The sequence below is a fragment of the Euphorbia lathyris genome, chromosome 1, assembly GCF_963576675.1.
Source record: "Euphorbia lathyris chromosome 1, ddEupLath1.1, whole genome shotgun sequence".
NCBI lineage: Eukaryota > Viridiplantae > Streptophyta > Magnoliopsida > Malpighiales > Euphorbiaceae > Euphorbia > Euphorbia lathyris.
Window position 1 is genome coordinate 105,499,312 of NC_088910.1, and position 18,653 is coordinate 105,517,964.

The following is an 18,653-nucleotide window of genomic DNA, read 5'->3' on the forward strand; positions in this document are numbered from 1 at the left end:
CCACTTCATCATAATTTGTCCACGCAAGCTTCAAAGCAACCTATCCCCGTAGCTAGAACAGTATGCGTAGAGGAAAAAGTCCAGACTGTACTTCGTTTTGACAAAACAAACCAATTAAAAACTGCATCAGTCAGCTAATTTTCAAAGACAAAGCCCCCTCTAATCAGGGACATATTAGTAATTTTATACTTCACACCGAAGCCAGTAATCGATCCGAAATCAATCATTAAATAAATAAGAGAACTTAATCTACTCCTTCGAGTTCGTGAATCGCGAATATAAGTTCGAATAAAACATTTATGTGAATTTCCAATTATCGATCTGATCAAGAAAATGGAAATGTTGTTCTCCTGAAAATATTCAAATTTGACGATTTAAGATTTACCTCGATCTCTGTTCCTTCACGGCTATAATCCTCTGCGTTTGCTCCCCATGGCGGCACCGTTTTTCTCTACTCCGTTTCAGCCTTATGTTTATCAGGTATTCTTCTTGTCATTTTCTTTATAAATCATTTGTACATGTGAATTTCCAGTTATTATAGCTTTCTTATTTGGAACATTCAGAGCATAGAAAATTAAGTCGTATGTTTCATCTACTTGGATATAGAAAGCGCTTAGTTGATTCAATTTTATGTGAATTTAGGTTTTAATGTGGTTTTGTGGTTTGATTCATGTCGGCTTGCGTGTGTAGTTGGAGATCTTGTTGTTACTTAGTTTGCTTAGGGTTAAACTCGATAGAGTTGGGATTAGTTGTTAAGCGGTTGATTCTCTAAATACAGTATATTCTCATTAATTGAACATATTTTTTTCTTGAAAAAATAAAACTGTCTACTGATAACTGATTGTTTAAGTACAAGGATGGAGGAGTGTACGAAACCTGTAACTATTTGAAACTCTAGACGACTAAGCAGGGGAATATAAGATTGTGGAATTTGAGGGCAAGAAAAATAATCAAAGGAAACTCTGTAATTCACTAAGTCGAATAATATATTCTGCAAGAAAAAAGTTAAATTAGTTTGCATATTATTTGTATGAGTTGAAGTTGGGATTCTTACTCTATGACTGGGAGAAAAGAACAGTGCAGTTTTAAGGAAAAAGAGAGTATCAAAGTGTGCCTGATAAGTTTGAAGTTGGAATTTGTGTTTTATAATTCAGTGCAAGGTTAAAGCAAAATATGGAATTGCAAAAATATGGTGGATTAGTTCATAGAACACACATATAAAGGAATTTGTAGTGCATGCTGCATTATGTTATGCTACATCATTTGGAGAATTATAGAATAGCATTGACCGTATGGGTGGATTCCATTAAAATGGCACAGCCATCCACTTATGGAAATCTATTGTGGCATTTGGTCAAAACAAGAGAACTTCTTGGTACAACTGGGATGTTGACACCAAGCTTCAAATGAGATTGTGCCTTTAACTTGGGACCCAGGTTGGCTTCCAGTCAGTAAAGACTCCTCAAGACAAACATTGGTATGTATGAAATGCAAGTAATAACCTATGTTGCACGGAAACAGAAACAGGAAATGAAACGGAAGCGGAAGCGGATACTGGGAGATGTTATTTCTAAGAAAAATTAGCTAGGAAACGGACATGAAATGCAAAGACGCTAATGAAGAAGAGTTCCTGTGCAACATGGGTAATAACATTAGAGGCTAGAGCACATTTTACTCCGTCCTGAATTCTGAATTGTTATGTAAAAACTTTATTGTGGCATCCGTTGTCTAAGAGTGTGTACCTTACTGGTGATACCTTGGCTTCCTAAGTGCCTAACTGTCTACATATTCAAGTTTTTTACTTTCCCATTATGATGACCATCATTTGCAAGGGGATAAATCGCCTCGTTATGGATCTGTTTTAAATTGATCTTTCTCGTTCCCACCCACTTAGTACTGTTTTTCTGCTGATGATTGAGGTAGTATTGCTGTGTTAATATTTCTTTCTAGCAATCATGATCTTTAATGAAATTGTCTTCTGAAACCAAATTAGCTTAATATGATGGGATCATCTAACATGCAGGGAACTTGAAAAAAATTAGAATATATCATCTTAAATATTTTGGATCGTTTTATCTGTGCATCATACTGTTGAACAAAAATGGTGAATTTTGAACAGTAAATTATTCATCAGGACATTTTGGTGGACTATGAATGTGTATTATTGTACTTTGATTCTCCGAAATTTGGATGCTTTATCTAACTTATTCACATTCACATGAATATCCTGTTACCAAAGGAGGATAGTGTGAGTTAACTTTTTGGTTGATTAGCCTTCTTGTGAATGGGGACTGCTAGGTATAGTTAAGCAATTAGAAATCATGTATTTAATGGAGCCTCTAGCTACGGGATCTTGTGACAGTTTTATATTAAAAGATCCTCGGCACACAGAGATTCATTAAATAAACTTTAGCAAGTTTAGTTAAGGTAATTGTAGTTGTCCATGTGAGGAACTGTTTTGTGAGTGCTCATTGTTCCAGTAATAGGGTTGCTTCATTCTGAGTTGTGACCTAGGTTAAGGGTTCGAGGCATGATAATAGCTTGTGTGCATTTGACTCACTAGAAGCTGAAGTGCTGAAGGCCTTGTTTAGACATCCTTCTTTTTTCCTTCTGGACCATGGTGTTGTAATTGAATGGAATTAAGAATTAAAGTATTTAATTTTTCAGATATAGGAACCTGATGATTTATCACTCTCATATTAGATCATTTTGTCCTTTTTCCATCTTAATGATATTTATTGTTTGATTTAAGTTTAGATTTTGGACCATGCAAAAGTATGGTGGGCTAAACGTCAAGTTCATTTTGCAGAGAACTGTTCCACTAAATTAAATTTGCCCTATTGGCAATTTATTAGCAGTAAGGATGTCAAATAAGTAAATTTCGAAGTGTAAATAGAAGAAATACGGTAGCTAGCTTTACAGTTGAAATTATCTGGTTTGTTATTTCTGAATCACGTGTACTAAAATAAGGACCATCATTGAGTAACGATAATAGTCATTGACAGATCTGTTTCAAAAGCCGTGTATTGGGGGGTTTCTATGTTTATTGGCATTCATTTGTGTAGAGTATAAAATTAATAGATGGTGATTTTGTAGTATGATTTGATGAACCTGTGACTCTTTTGTTTCCATCATGAAAGATGGTGCAGTGTTTATGGAGTCTCCTTTGATATAAGGATCGCTGTGTCTATTGTAGTTTTGTTTTGTACAAATACTGTGAGCCTCTGTAGATTTTATGACATATCATGCTACATAACTCACAAGGGTTATTGCTTGCAGAGTCAACAAGATGCTGTAATAGCTTTCCAAATTTTGGGTGGGGAAGCACAGGTGGTCCAGGTTTGTATATTGACCATCACTAGCCATAATCCAATTTTCTCCTTCTAACGTTCTAATTTTCTTGGTATTGGATTTTACATGGACAGATAATGTTGAAACCACAAGAAAGGGTTGTTGCAAAACCAGGTAAATTGAATAATGGCCTCTTTTTAGTGTTTTGCAATCATATGTTAATTTTTTCAGCTGACTAATATTTTCTAGAGTTAAAATTTTACAACTTTCATCACGTTTCACTGCTATTATACATGGAACTGAATATGCTAATAAACTGCAGGTTCTATGTGCTTCATGTCTGGTTCTGTTGAAATGGAGAATGTCTTTGTACCTGAAAATGAAGTTGGTATGTGGCAATGGCTCTTTGGGAAGACTGTCACAAGTATAGTTGTTCATAATACTGGTTCAAGGGATGGATTTGTTGGAATTGCTGCACCTTCTCTTGCAAGAATACTTCCGGTTAGTGCTCCAAAGTGCCATTTTTCTTTCGATGATGCATCTATCAGGGGGTTGGTTATATATTCAAGCTCACAGTGACAAGTTGATTTTTCAATATGACTAAAATTACTGGTTTCTGTCTTGCTCTCATTTCTTTTGTAGATTGATCTGGCAATGTTTGGCGGAGAAATGTTATGCCAGGTAGAGTTCCTGCCTTGCAAATTTGTGTTTGGTTTGTTTGGAGGACAAAGTAATAAACCATAACCTTAAATGCTTTTTTTTTTTTTCCTTCTTCGTGTGATCTACTTAGGAAATGGTCTTCAGTTGCCCTATAGTGTTTTATGATTCTTCGGGTTGATTTACCCTGTTACCCTCCTTTTTTACATTTTACCAGTAGCAACTTTATGTGACTGTCAAACTGTTATGTAGCCAGATGCTTTCCTTTGCTCTGTCAATGATGTAAAGGTCAGCAATTCAGTTGATCCTAGAGCCCGCAATGTCATGGCCAGTGCAGAGGTAAGATAATGCTGTTTGCTTAGTGCTCACCTCCTTCCTCTTCTTTTCATTTTCCCACTCCTCTTTTGTTCAAGCAGATGACAAATGACAATATTCTATTTTCTTGTCTCATGGTTTTCTTTGCTCAAGCTTCTGACTTATCTGTATTCATTATAGGGATTTTTGAGACAGAAGCTATCTGGACAGGGGCTTGCATTCATCCTGGCTGGTGGATCTGGTATGCATTTTACAACATCACATCATTAAATTACTCGTATAGTTCCTTCTAAGAGTACGGCTGCCCTATAATCTGTTAGCAATCAATTTAACATTGAAATTTGGATACGTCCAAGCTAGTTCAATCCTGAGTCTGCCTGCTTATGTATCTGGTGAACTGGTCTCGTTTCCTTTGTGCTGTTATATTCTCCTAGTCCTTTTTTTTTTCTTGCCCAAAGGTTATACCTTTGGCCGCTCACTTTACCTTTTATTGATTCTTAAATCTGTTTTGATATATTCCTTCTTCCATATGTTGTCCACTTGTATAGAGATTCTCAAAATTTATTGGTCTCATTTTTCTGCTAGTCATACAGAAAAATCTTGAGGTGGGCGAGATACTATCTGTGGATGTTTCTTGCATCGTTGCCCTTAATACATCAGTGAATGTCCAAATCAAATATAATGGTCCCATGCGAAGGGTAGTTTTTGGGGTACGTTCCTAATTTTTTCTTTTTCATCTTCCCTTTGCCATTTTAGTGATTATACTACTCTAGTTCAACCTGAATATGATAGTCGTTTTAACTGTAATGCTATGAAACTGTAGGGCGACAATTTAGTGACAGCAACTCTAACTGGACCAGGCATCGTCTTTATCCAAAGTTTGCCCTTTCAAAGATTTTCACAACGCATTGCTCGGTAACATCTTCTTCTTTTCTTTTCTTTTTCTGCAGCATGATCTCTGTATATTTAATGGGTAAAATACACCCATGCCCCCTCGACTTTGGTTTTACTAACATGATGACACCCGAACTCCAAAAACAGACATATAAGTTCCCAAATTTTGAAATATACTAACATAAAAGTCCAAATTACCATTGACCACGTGAATCCCTGAGTTGGCATTACTACTAATATGATGGCCCCGGAACAAAGGAGTGATTTACCCGCAATTCACATGGTCAACCGAGATTTACAGTGGTCAAAGTTCATTTGGATTTTTATGTTAGTATATCAAACTTCATCGTCCGGTTTTAAAGTTCAATCATGTTAGTAATGCCAAAGTTGAGGGTCATGTGTGTGGTTTTATCTTTATGTAATGTGATCTCACACAGTTCCTATCATCATTCTTCCTCTTTCTCCTCTTTAGAAGTTATAAGAAATATAGTTTGTGGGTTTTCAAGGTTTAACAGTGTGTAAATGGGTTATGATGGTTTTCAGGGCAGTGACATCTCCAAACATGAGAGAAAATCCAAAGTTCTTCGTTCAAATAGCTTTATTTTTTTTCCTAGCATATGTTGTGATTGTATCTTCATTAATTTTGACTGATGTGTGAATTATATAGTGTTCTTGTCCTTGAGATCTTTCTTAAAGGGATTCCAACCCCACATAGCAATCATTGTAGTATTTTCATTTTGTTTGATTCGAATATATAGTCATATCAATTGAAGCCAGAGAATCTAAACAATATTTCATACTTTTTTTTTAGATTGAGTTTTGCATTTCCTTTTACATATATCTGCATCTTAAAAACCTATACATATTTTAGAAAGGGTTAATACACATATTTGTCCTTGTGTTTTCTCAGAAAAACACATATGCCCCTGTATCAAATAAACCCACTAAAATCTCATTGTACTTGTCACAACCCTACAGATATACCCCACACTAACGGAATGATGATTTGGCACAAACGCCGTTCCACGTGAAACGCCACGTCATGCCACGTCAACTGCCAACAAATCAAAATGAATCCTACGTGGCAAAGTAAAAAGGGTTAATACACATATTTGCCCTCGTGTTTTCTCGGAAAAACACATATGCCCCTGTATCAAATAAACCCACTAAAATCTCATTGTATTTGTTAATAAGTTATCATGCCACGTCCCTTTTTTAAAAATTTAAATAATTAAAAATATGTCTACATGACAGTTCATATAAGTAGCAGTTCATACCTAGGAATAGGTTTACCCTAACGTCTAAAATGAGAAAGAGTCGAAAGAAAGAGAGAGAGAGTGATTTCCCTAATGCTCGCATTATTCTCCATCTCCTTGAAGGCTATCAGGTACGAATTAATTAAACTTTGAAACGGTCATTAAGCTTTTGGGTTAAACGGTTTCTATATTTTACAGGTTTACATTCAGCGAGTGTTTGCTACTATTGAGAAATGATATGCTCATAAATATCCAGAAAGCGGTTTTATAATTGTGTTCAAACCAGAAATGTTTCTGATTCTATGTTTTATTGAGTTGATGATTTCAATTATATGCAGTTCATGGATGATGCGGTCAAATTCATGAACAAGTCGTTTTAGGATGAATTCTGGCACAAGAAGTTGTATGCTGTGACTTAGGAATTACAATGCTATGTAGACATATTTTTAATTATTTAAATTTTTAAAAAAGGGACGTGGCATGATAACTTATTAACAAGTACAAGGAGATTTTAGTGGGTTTATTTGATACAGGGGCATATGTGTTTTTCCGAGAAAACACGAGGGCAAATATGTGTATTAACCCTTTTTACTTTGCCACGTAGGATTCATTTTGATTTGTTGGCAGTTGACGTGGCATGACGTGGCGTTCCACGTGGAACGGCGTTTGTGCCAAATCATCATTCCGTTAGTGTGGGGTATATCCGTAGGGTTGTGACAAGTACAAGGAGATTTTAGTGCGTTTATTTGATACAGGGGCATATGTGTTTTTCCGAGAAAACACGAGGGCAAATATGTGTATTAACCCTTTTAGAAATGTACAAGTTCGGATAACATTCTAGTGCTTTTTTAACTTTTATATTACATTTTCAAAATAGCATTTGCTTCAGAAGGGACAAAAAAGATCCTTAACAGTATCACGTTTCCAATTATTTGAAACCGGATCAATTTTAGGGCAAATTATTAAAAGCACCCGGTTTTTCATATCAAATAGAGGACCTTCCATACATATTTTGACACGTGTAATATGAACCCACAATTATTATAAGAGGCTCTATTATTTTAATTATTATGTTGGGTCACCATACACGTGTCCAAATGTGAATTGGGAGTTCTCCGAGTGACATGGAAGAGCTTAATATAAGAACTCCAATTTTAGACAGTTAACTTTGGTATTTGGCAGCCCCAAAATTGGCAGCAGAGGTTTAATCGAATTGTGCTGGTTAACAAGTTCTCCTTCGCCAACACAACAGCTACCTTGCTTAATTATGATTCTCTCCAATTACCACTCTGCAGCCACAATGAGCGGAAAGGAAACCAGTTCTGTTCTGGGGGAGTACTTTGTTTTTAAAATCTGATAACACAGTGAATTTGGATTTGGATGTGAAATGAAGTGTTAACATTGTTTACCTTTAGCCAAGTTGAAGGATTTTAAATTTCGAAACCCCAACCCTCCATTATTCTTGGAAAGACAAAGACAATCCACATTCAATCAATGGGTTTTCCTATTCTCACCGTTGGAACTCCACTAGAATTTCGCAATGAAGCATTGAATATACACCATTTTAATGATTACATTTTGAGAGTGTGACGCAACGAATCAAAATTGACTTTGTTAACCATAAGCATATCCATACTTGTTTAACCACCTAAGCTCCCTTATTAGAGCATCTATAGTAGTTGAATATTGTCCAACCATCCACTGTCTTTAATATATTAAGGGATAAGGTATCAAAATAGGTCTAGGGTTTTTGGAGAAGTACCAATTTAGACTTAACGTTCAAAATAGCACCAATATAGGCTTAACGTTTACAACATAATATCAATTTAGGCTTAACGTTTACAATATAACATCAATTTAGGCCTTACGTACAAAATAGCACCAATATAGGCTTAACGTTTACAAAATAATACGAATTTAATCTTAACGTTTACAAAATATATACAATTTAAGCGAAACGTCACAATTAAATTAACCATATTATATTATTTCTCTATTAACTTTATATGTTATCTTTTTATTTGGTTCTATATTCTTATTTATTATAATACAATTAATTAGTATTCTTGCCCATTAAAACCTTATATTCGTTTTTTATAAACTATTCTATGACTCCTAAATTACATGTCAGTGTTCGAAAGATCGTGGATATTCAATTACTTTTAGTTTGCATATATTCCATACATGATCGAACTTGAACCCACTTTTAAAGTTGGCATCCATCTTCATAAGTTCTTTCGCTTGATTCATCTACAATACATTAAAATCTATTACGAACATATCAAAAGGACTAATTTTAAGTAAAATGATTAATTTAAAGAAAAAAAATACTCACCATGTTACTGTCGTTTGCACCACTTGGGTGCCTCCGTTCAATTTGTCTTAAACATCCTTTAAATTTTTTGACTGCTTTATCAATTCTCTGGTGTCTATGATCAAGTGAACCATAGTTCATTTCTTGGCAGCTAAGATCTTTTTTTGAATGTAGATAGCTGCTACTCTCTTCCAAAAATCTTTTCTTCTTTGATTTTTCCCTACAATTGGATCTTGTGATATCTGCAAATACGCAGAAACTAGCACCACATCCTCAATATTAGTGAATCCATCTCCTCGACTGCTTGACATTCTTCAGAAGTTTATGAATATCTTAAGAATTCAGAAGTTTAGAAGAGAAAATGAAGTAGTGCAATGGTTGTGATGAGCTTGGTTCTATTTATAGAGTTATTCCCTCCAAAAGATTTTGAAATCTCTGGCACGCTACAGTGTAACCGACTACCACACTCTAAATAATGCACAAGGCTCCAGAATTATAATAATATATCTGGAACGCTACAATATTACCCACTACCACACTCAAAATAATGCTCAAGGCTCTAGAATTATAATAACTAGTCGAAAACCCGTGCGATGCACGGGGTATGAAACTTTTATATAATTTAGATAAATAAATAAATTGACATATTTACTTTTAAATAATTTTATATCATGCTATGAAAAAAAATTTATATTATGTATATTTGAAATTAATATATATTTTTTAATGATAATTCAAATTAAATTAATTTTAAAAATAATTGACTACTTTTTTTTATAGAATTTTAACTAAAATGAATGATTTATTTATTTTTACAAAATTCAATGATTTGTACTTTTTAGGAATTTTAATACATTTTCATATTCCAAATATTCTGTGAAACAATAATAATAAAATAGCAGATTAATTAAGAAATATATTAGAATATAATAAAAAAACCAAAAATTGAATTAAACTATAATTAAAATTAAATATTATATTTACGATACAAAAGAATTACAATATAGGTTAAACAAAAATTGAATTAAACTACAATTAAAATTAAATATTATATCTACGATACAAAAGAATTACAATCTATGTTAAAATGGAAGCAACATCAATATGTTATTTTATAAACTATTACAGTCAATACTTTTCTAATGTTGCATATGAAGAAACTTAATCAATTCAATATGTTACATATAAAAAAATAAAATTCGTAAGAATTAGTCACAAATTCATCTTGATGATAATTATTTTGGTTGATAGAATTTCATGATCACAAAGTATTCGAGTTCAATTATTCATTCTGCTACAATAACCCAATATATCTAATTGAATCAGTTTAAGATGACGATTTCTCCTATTTTCATCTCGTAATATCTCATCAAGACATTCGATCAATTTGTTTTTCATTCTTTCACTATATAGAATATCAGCCATACTCGCAGATATCACTTATTTGACTTCATTAATATTTTCTAATAATTATATATTCTTGAATTTTGTAAGTAAGAAAAACAAACAAAAGAATTGAAAAAAAAATGAAGGGGCGGAAAAGATAATTAGGAGAGAAGCATCTTCCTCTCGGTTTTTTTTTTTAGAAAATAAGAGAGAATGTCGAGAAATAAGCGTATAAAGAGGAGAGTGAAAATATTTTTTGCCCATTAACTAAACATTTTATTTTTTCTTAATGAAGTATTAAGTCCATAAATTAATTTTAGTTAAATAGAATTAAATCGCAATTGTAACCACTCAGTACAAAAAAAACGTTTTATAATTAATATGTGAAATTAATTATATTAATTAGAAACATTATGCTCAACATTTGAGAATTTGAAAAGATTCAAATAATAATATTTTCTTAATTAATATTTTTCAATAATTTGTCCTATGATCAAAAACTCTTGAAATACTAACAATTTTATACGAACCATAATATAATAGTTAAAAATTATATAAGTCAATGTTGCAAAAGCAATTATCCCGATATCCATAATTAATGTACATTTTTAGGATTTTGAGCATCAAAATTTATTTTTATTTACCTTGATTTTGAATTCGTATCTAGCATAATCCACATTCTTCAAGAATAAACATCTTATCAAGCGTATTAGACGCTTACAATCTCATTATCTAGAAAATTGGGAAAAAATAACTTCTTGATAATAATAATAATATAACATAATTTATATTGAAATAAACTTCATTGTAAGTATAATATTTCAATATCTCTTTAATATTTTATTTAATATGTCTCAAACTTCAATGAATAATTATCGTGTGAAACTTTATATCTATTTGTACCAAAATGCATAAAAATAAAAAATACAATCCATATCAATTAGCTAAACTCAAACTAAAAAATGAGTGGATTTCAACATGTTCCGAATTAGAAAAATTAATCTAACTTCAATTAAAACTAAAAATTGAGTTCATAAAAAGCCGAAAATCTAAATTTTAGTTAGAGTTAACAATCAAAACGATAACACCTAGGAACATATACTAAAAAAGAATGCAAATATACCAAATCTTTATTTTAGTCATTTTGAAAAATAAATAAATAAAAAAGAAAACATGGATAAGGTAGCGAGAGGTATGGAATCTGAATAATGACAGAAATGGAATTTCATCTCTGAAAGATGAAACTCTAACAACAATTGTTTAATAAAAATAAAACAACAGCACAATTAAGAAAGCCAAAAATTGAGTTCATATAAAGCCGAAAATCTAAATTTTAGTTAAGAGTTAGCAATCGAAACGATAACACCTAGCAACATATACTAAAAAAGAATACAAATTTACAAAATCTTTATTTTAGTCATTTTGAAAAAAAAAATAAAAGACAAATAAAAAAGAAAACATGGATAAGGTAGCGAGAGGTATGGAACATGGGTAACGACAGAAATGGAATTTCATCTCTGAAAAACGAAACTATAACAACTATTGTTTAATAAAAAAAACAACAACACAATTGAGAACAAAAATAACTACAACATATGAAAAAAAAATCGAATAATTACCTTGAGAAACATAAGAATTTCTTGTAATTTTTGACACTTTTGTGTTTTCCGGTTTTAGTTGTTCATGCATCTTCTATTTCTGTCAGATTTCTTCAATTGAAGCTATTAGTTTGGAAAAAAAAAAGACAAATAAAAAGAAAACATGGATAAGATAGCGAGAGGTATTGAACCTGGGTAACAACAGAAATGAATCTGAAAGATGAAACTATAACAACTATTGTTTAATAAAAATAAAACAACAACATAATTGAGAACAAAATAACTACAACATATGAAAAAAATCGAATATTTACCTTCAGAAATATAATATTATCTATCGTGACCAATGAATATAATGGTGGAATACTATCTATCATGCTTTATATAGAAGTTTATTTGTGACTTTTGGATTTCCTTTGCTTTGTGTTTTTTCATCTTCCCGTAACTCTTGCTTTCTTTTATTATTTTAATTAATGGGCTAGTAATTATTTAATGTATTATAAATATAAATTTGTTATTTTTAATTAATTAAATATTTATTTTTAATTAATTAAATATTTTTAATCTGATTTTTTACTACGTTGACAACTCATCAAAAAGACCTCTAAAACACTTCTTCTCATTTTTCTCTGCTTCCGTAATTATATATAGTATAGATATCTCTGGCACGCTACAGTGTAACCCACTACCACACTCTAAATAATGCACAAGGCTCTAGAATTATAATAATATATTTGGCACGCTACAGTGTAACCCACTACCACACTCTAAATAATGCACAAGGCTCCAGAATTGTAATAATATCTCTGGAATGCTACAGTATTACCCACTACCACACTCTAAATAATGCACAAGGCTCCAGAATTGTAATAATATCTATGGAACGCTATAGTATTACCCACTATCACACTCTAAATAATGCACAAGGCTCTAGAATTATAATAATATCTTTGGCACGCTACAGTATTACCCACTACCACACTCTAAATAATGCACAAGGCTCCAGAATTATAATAATATCTCTGGCACGCTACAGTATTACCCACTACCACACTCTAAATAATGCACAAGGCTCCAGAATTGTAATAATTTCACTGGAACGCTACAGTATTACCCACTACCACACTCTAAATAATGCACAAGGCTCCAGAATTGTAATAATTTCACTGGCACGCTACAGTGTAACCTACTACCACACTCTAAATAATGCACAAGGCTCCAGAATTGCAATAATGCATAAGACTTCTCTATATAAATGGATAACTCTATAAGAATTTTATTCACACTTTCTCCATAAAATAAATAGATAACTCCATGGATTACAATCTTGAAGATGATCTATTTTCTTTCGAAGCAATGGAGAAAGAAGATCAAATGTTTCATGAGAGATTTATGCGAAATCAACAATTATCAATGAATTGAAGGTCAAAGTAGTGAAACATCTCATGTTGGCTCAGTGGAAGGTCATCGACTTGTCAATCGTAATCGTGAAGAAGCACACCAAAATATGTATGACGATTACTTTAGTAGTAATCCACGTTTTGATGCTAACACTTTTCGGAGAAGGTTCAGAATGTCTCGAACTCTTTTCCAACGTATCATAGATGCAGTTACAGCACATAATTTTTACTTTCAACAACGTACTGATGCTGTAGGTCGAGTTGGCTTGTCATCTATTCAAAAAGTAATTGTTGTAATGAGAATCTTGGCATATGGCATTCCAGCCGATGCTGTCGATGAATACTGTAAAATTGCTGAGTCAACGGCAATTGAAAGCTTTAAGAAATTTTGTCGTTCTATTGTGGAGATTTTCTCAGAGCAGTATCTCAGATCTCCGAATGCCAACGATATTGCTCGATTGCTTCATATTGGTAAATCTCGTGGTTTTCCTGGAATGTTGGGCAGTTTAGATTGTATGCATTGGCAATGGAAGAATTGTCCTACAGCTTGGCATGGGCAATATAATGGATGTTCTGGATCACCAACAATTATTCTGGAAGCAGTTGCTGATTATGATTTATGGATATGACATGCATATTTCGGTATGCCTGGGACGAATAATGACATAAATGTGTTGGAGTCATCTGACCTATTCTCCAATCTAGCTAATGGTATTGCTCCTCTAGTGCATTACAATATTCAACACAAAGAATACCATATGGGGTATTATTTAGCTGATGGAATTTATCCCAAATAGTCAACTTTAGTTTAAACAATTCGGGATCCACAGACTCTAAAGATGAAACATTTTACAAAGAGACAAGAATCTTGTCGGAAAGATGTGGAGCGTGCATTCGGTGTATTGCAGTCAAGGTTTGCAATTATTCGTAACCCAGTGAGATTTTGGAAGAAAAATGTGCTTCAAGATGTGATGCGAACTTGCATTATCCTGCATAATATGATAATTGAGGATGAACGTGATTTAGAGGCACCTATCGACATATTGATAGACGAATCAACTTCAAATGTTCAAATGAGACCAAATTATAATACTCAGTTCAATGAATTCCCCGAGCGTCATCGACAGATCAAAGATCAAAAAGCACATTTCGAACTTCGTAATGCACTAATAGAACATCTTTGGGAGGAACATTCTAATTCAGCCGATTAGGTAAAAATTGGCGTAACTTTATGAACGATGATCTATTTCTTATTTTAATATTGGTTTATATTTTTATTTCCGTTAATGTGTACGTGTTATTATATGTTTGTTTCTAATTTTATTTTCGTGTAATGTTTAAGTGTTTCTTAATATTAATAAATAAATAAAATTAATAATTATTATATTATATATATTTTACATTTTAATGTATAAGTTTTTTTAATTATATATAATATTTTTAGTCTAAATTGATAAAATTAACAATTAATAATAAAAGTGTATGTAAAATGTATTATAATATTAATAAATAATGTATATGAAATGGAATAAAAAAGAGAATATTCTTTTTAGGGAACAAATTATATTTTTGGGTTGGAGAAAAAATAGGGATTGGGGAAGAAAAAATAGAGAATTGGAGATAGGAAAGGAAAATATGGGGGTAATGGTTGGAGATGCTCTTAGGCTCTCCATGGATCAGAAAAAAAAAGAAACAGATCTGACACATTCCATAACTAGCTTCACAAAAGCATTATATATATTCATTTTGAGCATCAATCTATTAGCCAACACATTTGAAAGGCTTTATGTCATTTGTATTTTTGTACATTTATTTTCTAGAAGAAATTGTATATGTTGTTCTTATCATTGTATATTATTTTTTTACTTTTTATTTTAATTTTAGGTAGAATTTTTTTTCTTCTTTGTAAGCGACGGTTACTTTGATATGGAGACGGTTACTTTGATATGGAGCTGGAATTTCTAACTAGGATATGATGCCGAAAATAGATCGATTTTATATCACCCTTAATAACATCATGACAACCGGATAAAGTAGAGGATCAGACTAGTAAGTTGTGGAGTCAAGCCATGAAGATGGAGTTCCACCTAGGATTGACTTTTAATCTTCATATTTGCTTATGAGGATCAACTTAGATTTAGAGCTATGTCAAGACTTCGATCACTAAAATGTAAATCTATCGAAGTAGAGTGCAACTAGTTATCTTAGTAGAGTGCAACAAGGAATGCTGCTGGTGGGATTCAAACTCAGGCACTTCCACATACACTCCACATTACTTACCACTAGGACAATTACTTTTCTTATACATTATGTCGCGCGCTGCTTAATATACTACTGTCCTTGTATCTTCTATTGTTTAATATTTGACGCATACACTTATTAATATCGATTAAATATGCATAATAATGAATTATTAATAGAAAAAAAAGAAATGTGCATAATAATGAATTATTAATAGAAAAATAAATCCAAGAACATGCTCTAATTTCTTATTTATTTAATTCCTCTATATTTTTTTTCTAGAACACTTGCTTTAATTTGTTCATTATACAATTCTTTTATTTATATATTATTAAGTACCTCTGATGCTAAAAAAATCCAATATTATATTTTTTAAATAAAAATACACTTACTTTATTTTGTTTATTATACAATTATTTTATTTATATATTATTAAGTGCGTCCGATGCTAAAAAATTCAATACTATATTTTTTAAATAAAAATATATTATATATTTTAATAAAGTCATATAAATATTTTTAGAATATACGATATATTTAGAACTTATGACATGAAATTTAGAACATATGTTTTAATTTTTAGAACACAAACTATAAAGTTTAGAACATACGATATATTTTTTAAAACAGACGTTAGAACATATATTTGAACTTTTAGAACACGAACTATGAAGTTTAGAACGTACGACATATTTTTTAGAACATACGTTAGATTATATATTTTAATTTTTGGAACACAAACTAAAAAGTTTAGAACATAAGTTATGTTTTTTAGAACATGCGTTACGTTTTTTCGAACATGAGTTATAAATTATATTATAGAACAAATGCAAAAATGATCAAGATATTTACTGATTTTTTCAAACATTATACTTAATTTTTAGAACACAAATTATAAAGTTTATAACATATGTAACATTATTTAGAACATCGTCCTTAATATTTTAAAACATAAATTACAAAAAAAAAATATAGAGGAATTAAATAAATAAGAAATTGGAGCATGTTTTTGGATTTTTTTCTATTAATAATTCATTATTATGCACATTTCTTTTTTTTTTCTATTAATAATTTATTATCATGCACATTTAATCGATATTAATAAGTGCATGTGTCAAATATTAAACAATAGAAGCTACAAGGACAGTGGTATATTGAGCAGCGCGCGACATAATGCACAAGAAAAGCATAACGTATGTTCTAAAGTTTATAGTTCGAAAAAACATAACGCATGTTCTAAAAAACATAACGTATGTTCTAAAAAATATGTCGTACATTCTAAACTTCATAGTTCGTGTTTTAAAAATTAAAATATATGTTCTAACGTATGTTTTAAAAAATATATTTTCTGATATAAATAAAATATTAATATAAAATTTTATTAAAATATATAATATATTTTTATTTAAAAAATATAGTATTGGATTTTTGTTAGCATCAGATGCACTTAATAATATATAAATAAAAGAATTGTATAATGAACAACCTAAAGCAAGTGTATTTTTATTTAAAAAATATAGTATGGATTTTTTTAGCATCAAATGCACTTAATAATATATAAATAAGAGAATTGTATAATGAACAGTGTATTTTTATTTAAAAAATATAATATTGGATTTTTTTTAGCATCAGAGGCACTTAATAATATATAAATAAAAGAATTGTATAATAAACAAATTAAAACAAGTGTCCCAGTGGTAGATGGTGTGCGTGTCACTGCTTCTATGCCCCAGTCTTAGGTAAGGACAGGCTTGAAACCACCAAAGTTTTGCATGCTTGTAAAATGGTTGAAAATGGATTTGTGAGTGCTCATGTTTTGAAGATGAAAGGCTACATAGATCACCTAGAGGGGCTTGATTTTCCCATCACCCAAGAATTGGCTACTGACCTTATTCTTGATTCATTGTCTAATAGTTATGGACAATTTATTATGAATTATCATATAACCATTATTGAGTTGCATTGGATGCTTAAAAATATTGTACAGTCCGTCAAAGCTAAGCCTGCCACCAGCCATGTCTCGATGGTTCAAAAGGGAAAAGGGTTCAAAAGTAAGGGAAAAAGGAAAAGCACTTAAGCCCAAGAGTTGAGAAATGAGTGCCTAAGCCCAAGGCCGATTCCAAAGTGAAAGCTCCAAAGGGATGGAACTTGCCATATCTACAATGAACCAGGTCATTGGAAGATGAATTGCAAGCTCTATTTGGAAGATTTAAAGAAGAATAGTAGTGAGACTACGACTTCATGTATTTATGTTATAGAAATCAATTTATCGACCTCTATTTCTACTTCTTGGATATTAGATACTGGATGTGGATCTCACATTTGTATGAATGTGCAGGTTTTCAGAAGGAGTAGAAGGCTAATGAAGGGCGAGGTGGACCTACGAGTAGGCAATGGATCAAGGGTTGTCGCCCTAGCTGTAGGAGTTTATGAATTGGTTTTGCCCAGTAGACTTAGTTTGTTTTTGAACAATTGCTAGTATGTTCCTGCTTCGAGTAGGAATATTATTTATGTTTTTTGTTTAGACATTGATGGTTTTTCTTTTATTATTAAGAATAATAATTGCTCCATTTATCTTAAAGATTTTTTTTTTAATTCAAATTCTAATGTATATAGTGGTCTTTATATTTTAAATCTAGACAAGAATAATAGTGAGCATTTCTATAACATAACTATTAAAAAGCTTAAATAAAATGATTTAATAACCTACATATGGCACTATCGATTTGGACATATTAAAAATTATTTGAAAAATTAAGAATATGGTTCCATAGTAAATATGATACCAAACAAGTTTAATTCTTGAAAAATTTCATTTTGAGGCTGTTATCGGCCAAATTTGGTAAAGTAAAAAAAACATGTAAAATTTTGCAACTATAAGGTTGTGTTTGCAAAAAAAAATTACCACAGGTACCACATCGCAAATCCACCAAACCACAAGGTAGTTATTTGGAATTAACCCTTATTATTAATAGTATCATCTGTAGTCAAAGAGGAATCATCATCATTTAAACATTGTTGTGGCGAATTCTGTTGCATTGGCAATAGATACATTCAGTGAAGCAAATGTGATTTGGAATGGAGAGAGAGGTGGAAATTTAATTGATTTTAGAGAGAGAAATTAGTAAAGAGGAGAGAGGAGAGAAAAGAGAGAGAAAGAAGAAGAAAAATAAGAAATTAAATAGAGATGGAGAAGATGGTGTATTTGATTTTTATTTTTTATTTTGGAGTTTATTTATGATAATTAGATAATAAAGGGGGTTAATTTATAAAATAAATAAATATAAGGACTAAATTAATT

The 18,653-nt window shown here is 31.4% G+C and overlaps 2 protein-coding genes across 2 annotated transcripts; both read left to right on the plus strand.

The window, feature by feature from the left end:
- Positions 1 to 240: 240 nt before the first annotated feature.
- LOC136210419 (uncharacterized) lies at positions 241 to 5,949 on the plus strand. Its single transcript, XM_066001743.1, has 10 exons — positions 241 to 480; positions 3,280 to 3,339; positions 3,426 to 3,465; positions 3,614 to 3,792; positions 3,934 to 3,972; positions 4,201 to 4,287; positions 4,444 to 4,504; positions 4,849 to 4,973; positions 5,087 to 5,178; positions 5,701 to 5,949. The coding sequence occupies exons 1-10, from the start codon at positions 433 to 435 to the stop codon at positions 5,813 to 5,815; spliced, it is 846 nt and encodes a 281-aa protein (XP_065857815.1). The 5' UTR covers positions 241 to 432; the 3' UTR covers positions 5,816 to 5,949.
- Positions 5,950 to 6,463: 514 nt separating this feature from the next.
- LOC136218958 (uncharacterized) lies at positions 6,464 to 14,322 on the plus strand. The gene is given in 4 exon segments (XM_066006145.1): positions 6,464 to 6,544; positions 7,596 to 7,737; positions 13,136 to 13,615; positions 13,817 to 14,322. Coding segments are annotated over 4 exon segments (1,209 nt in total).
- Positions 14,323 to 18,653: the final 4,331 nt, after the last annotated feature.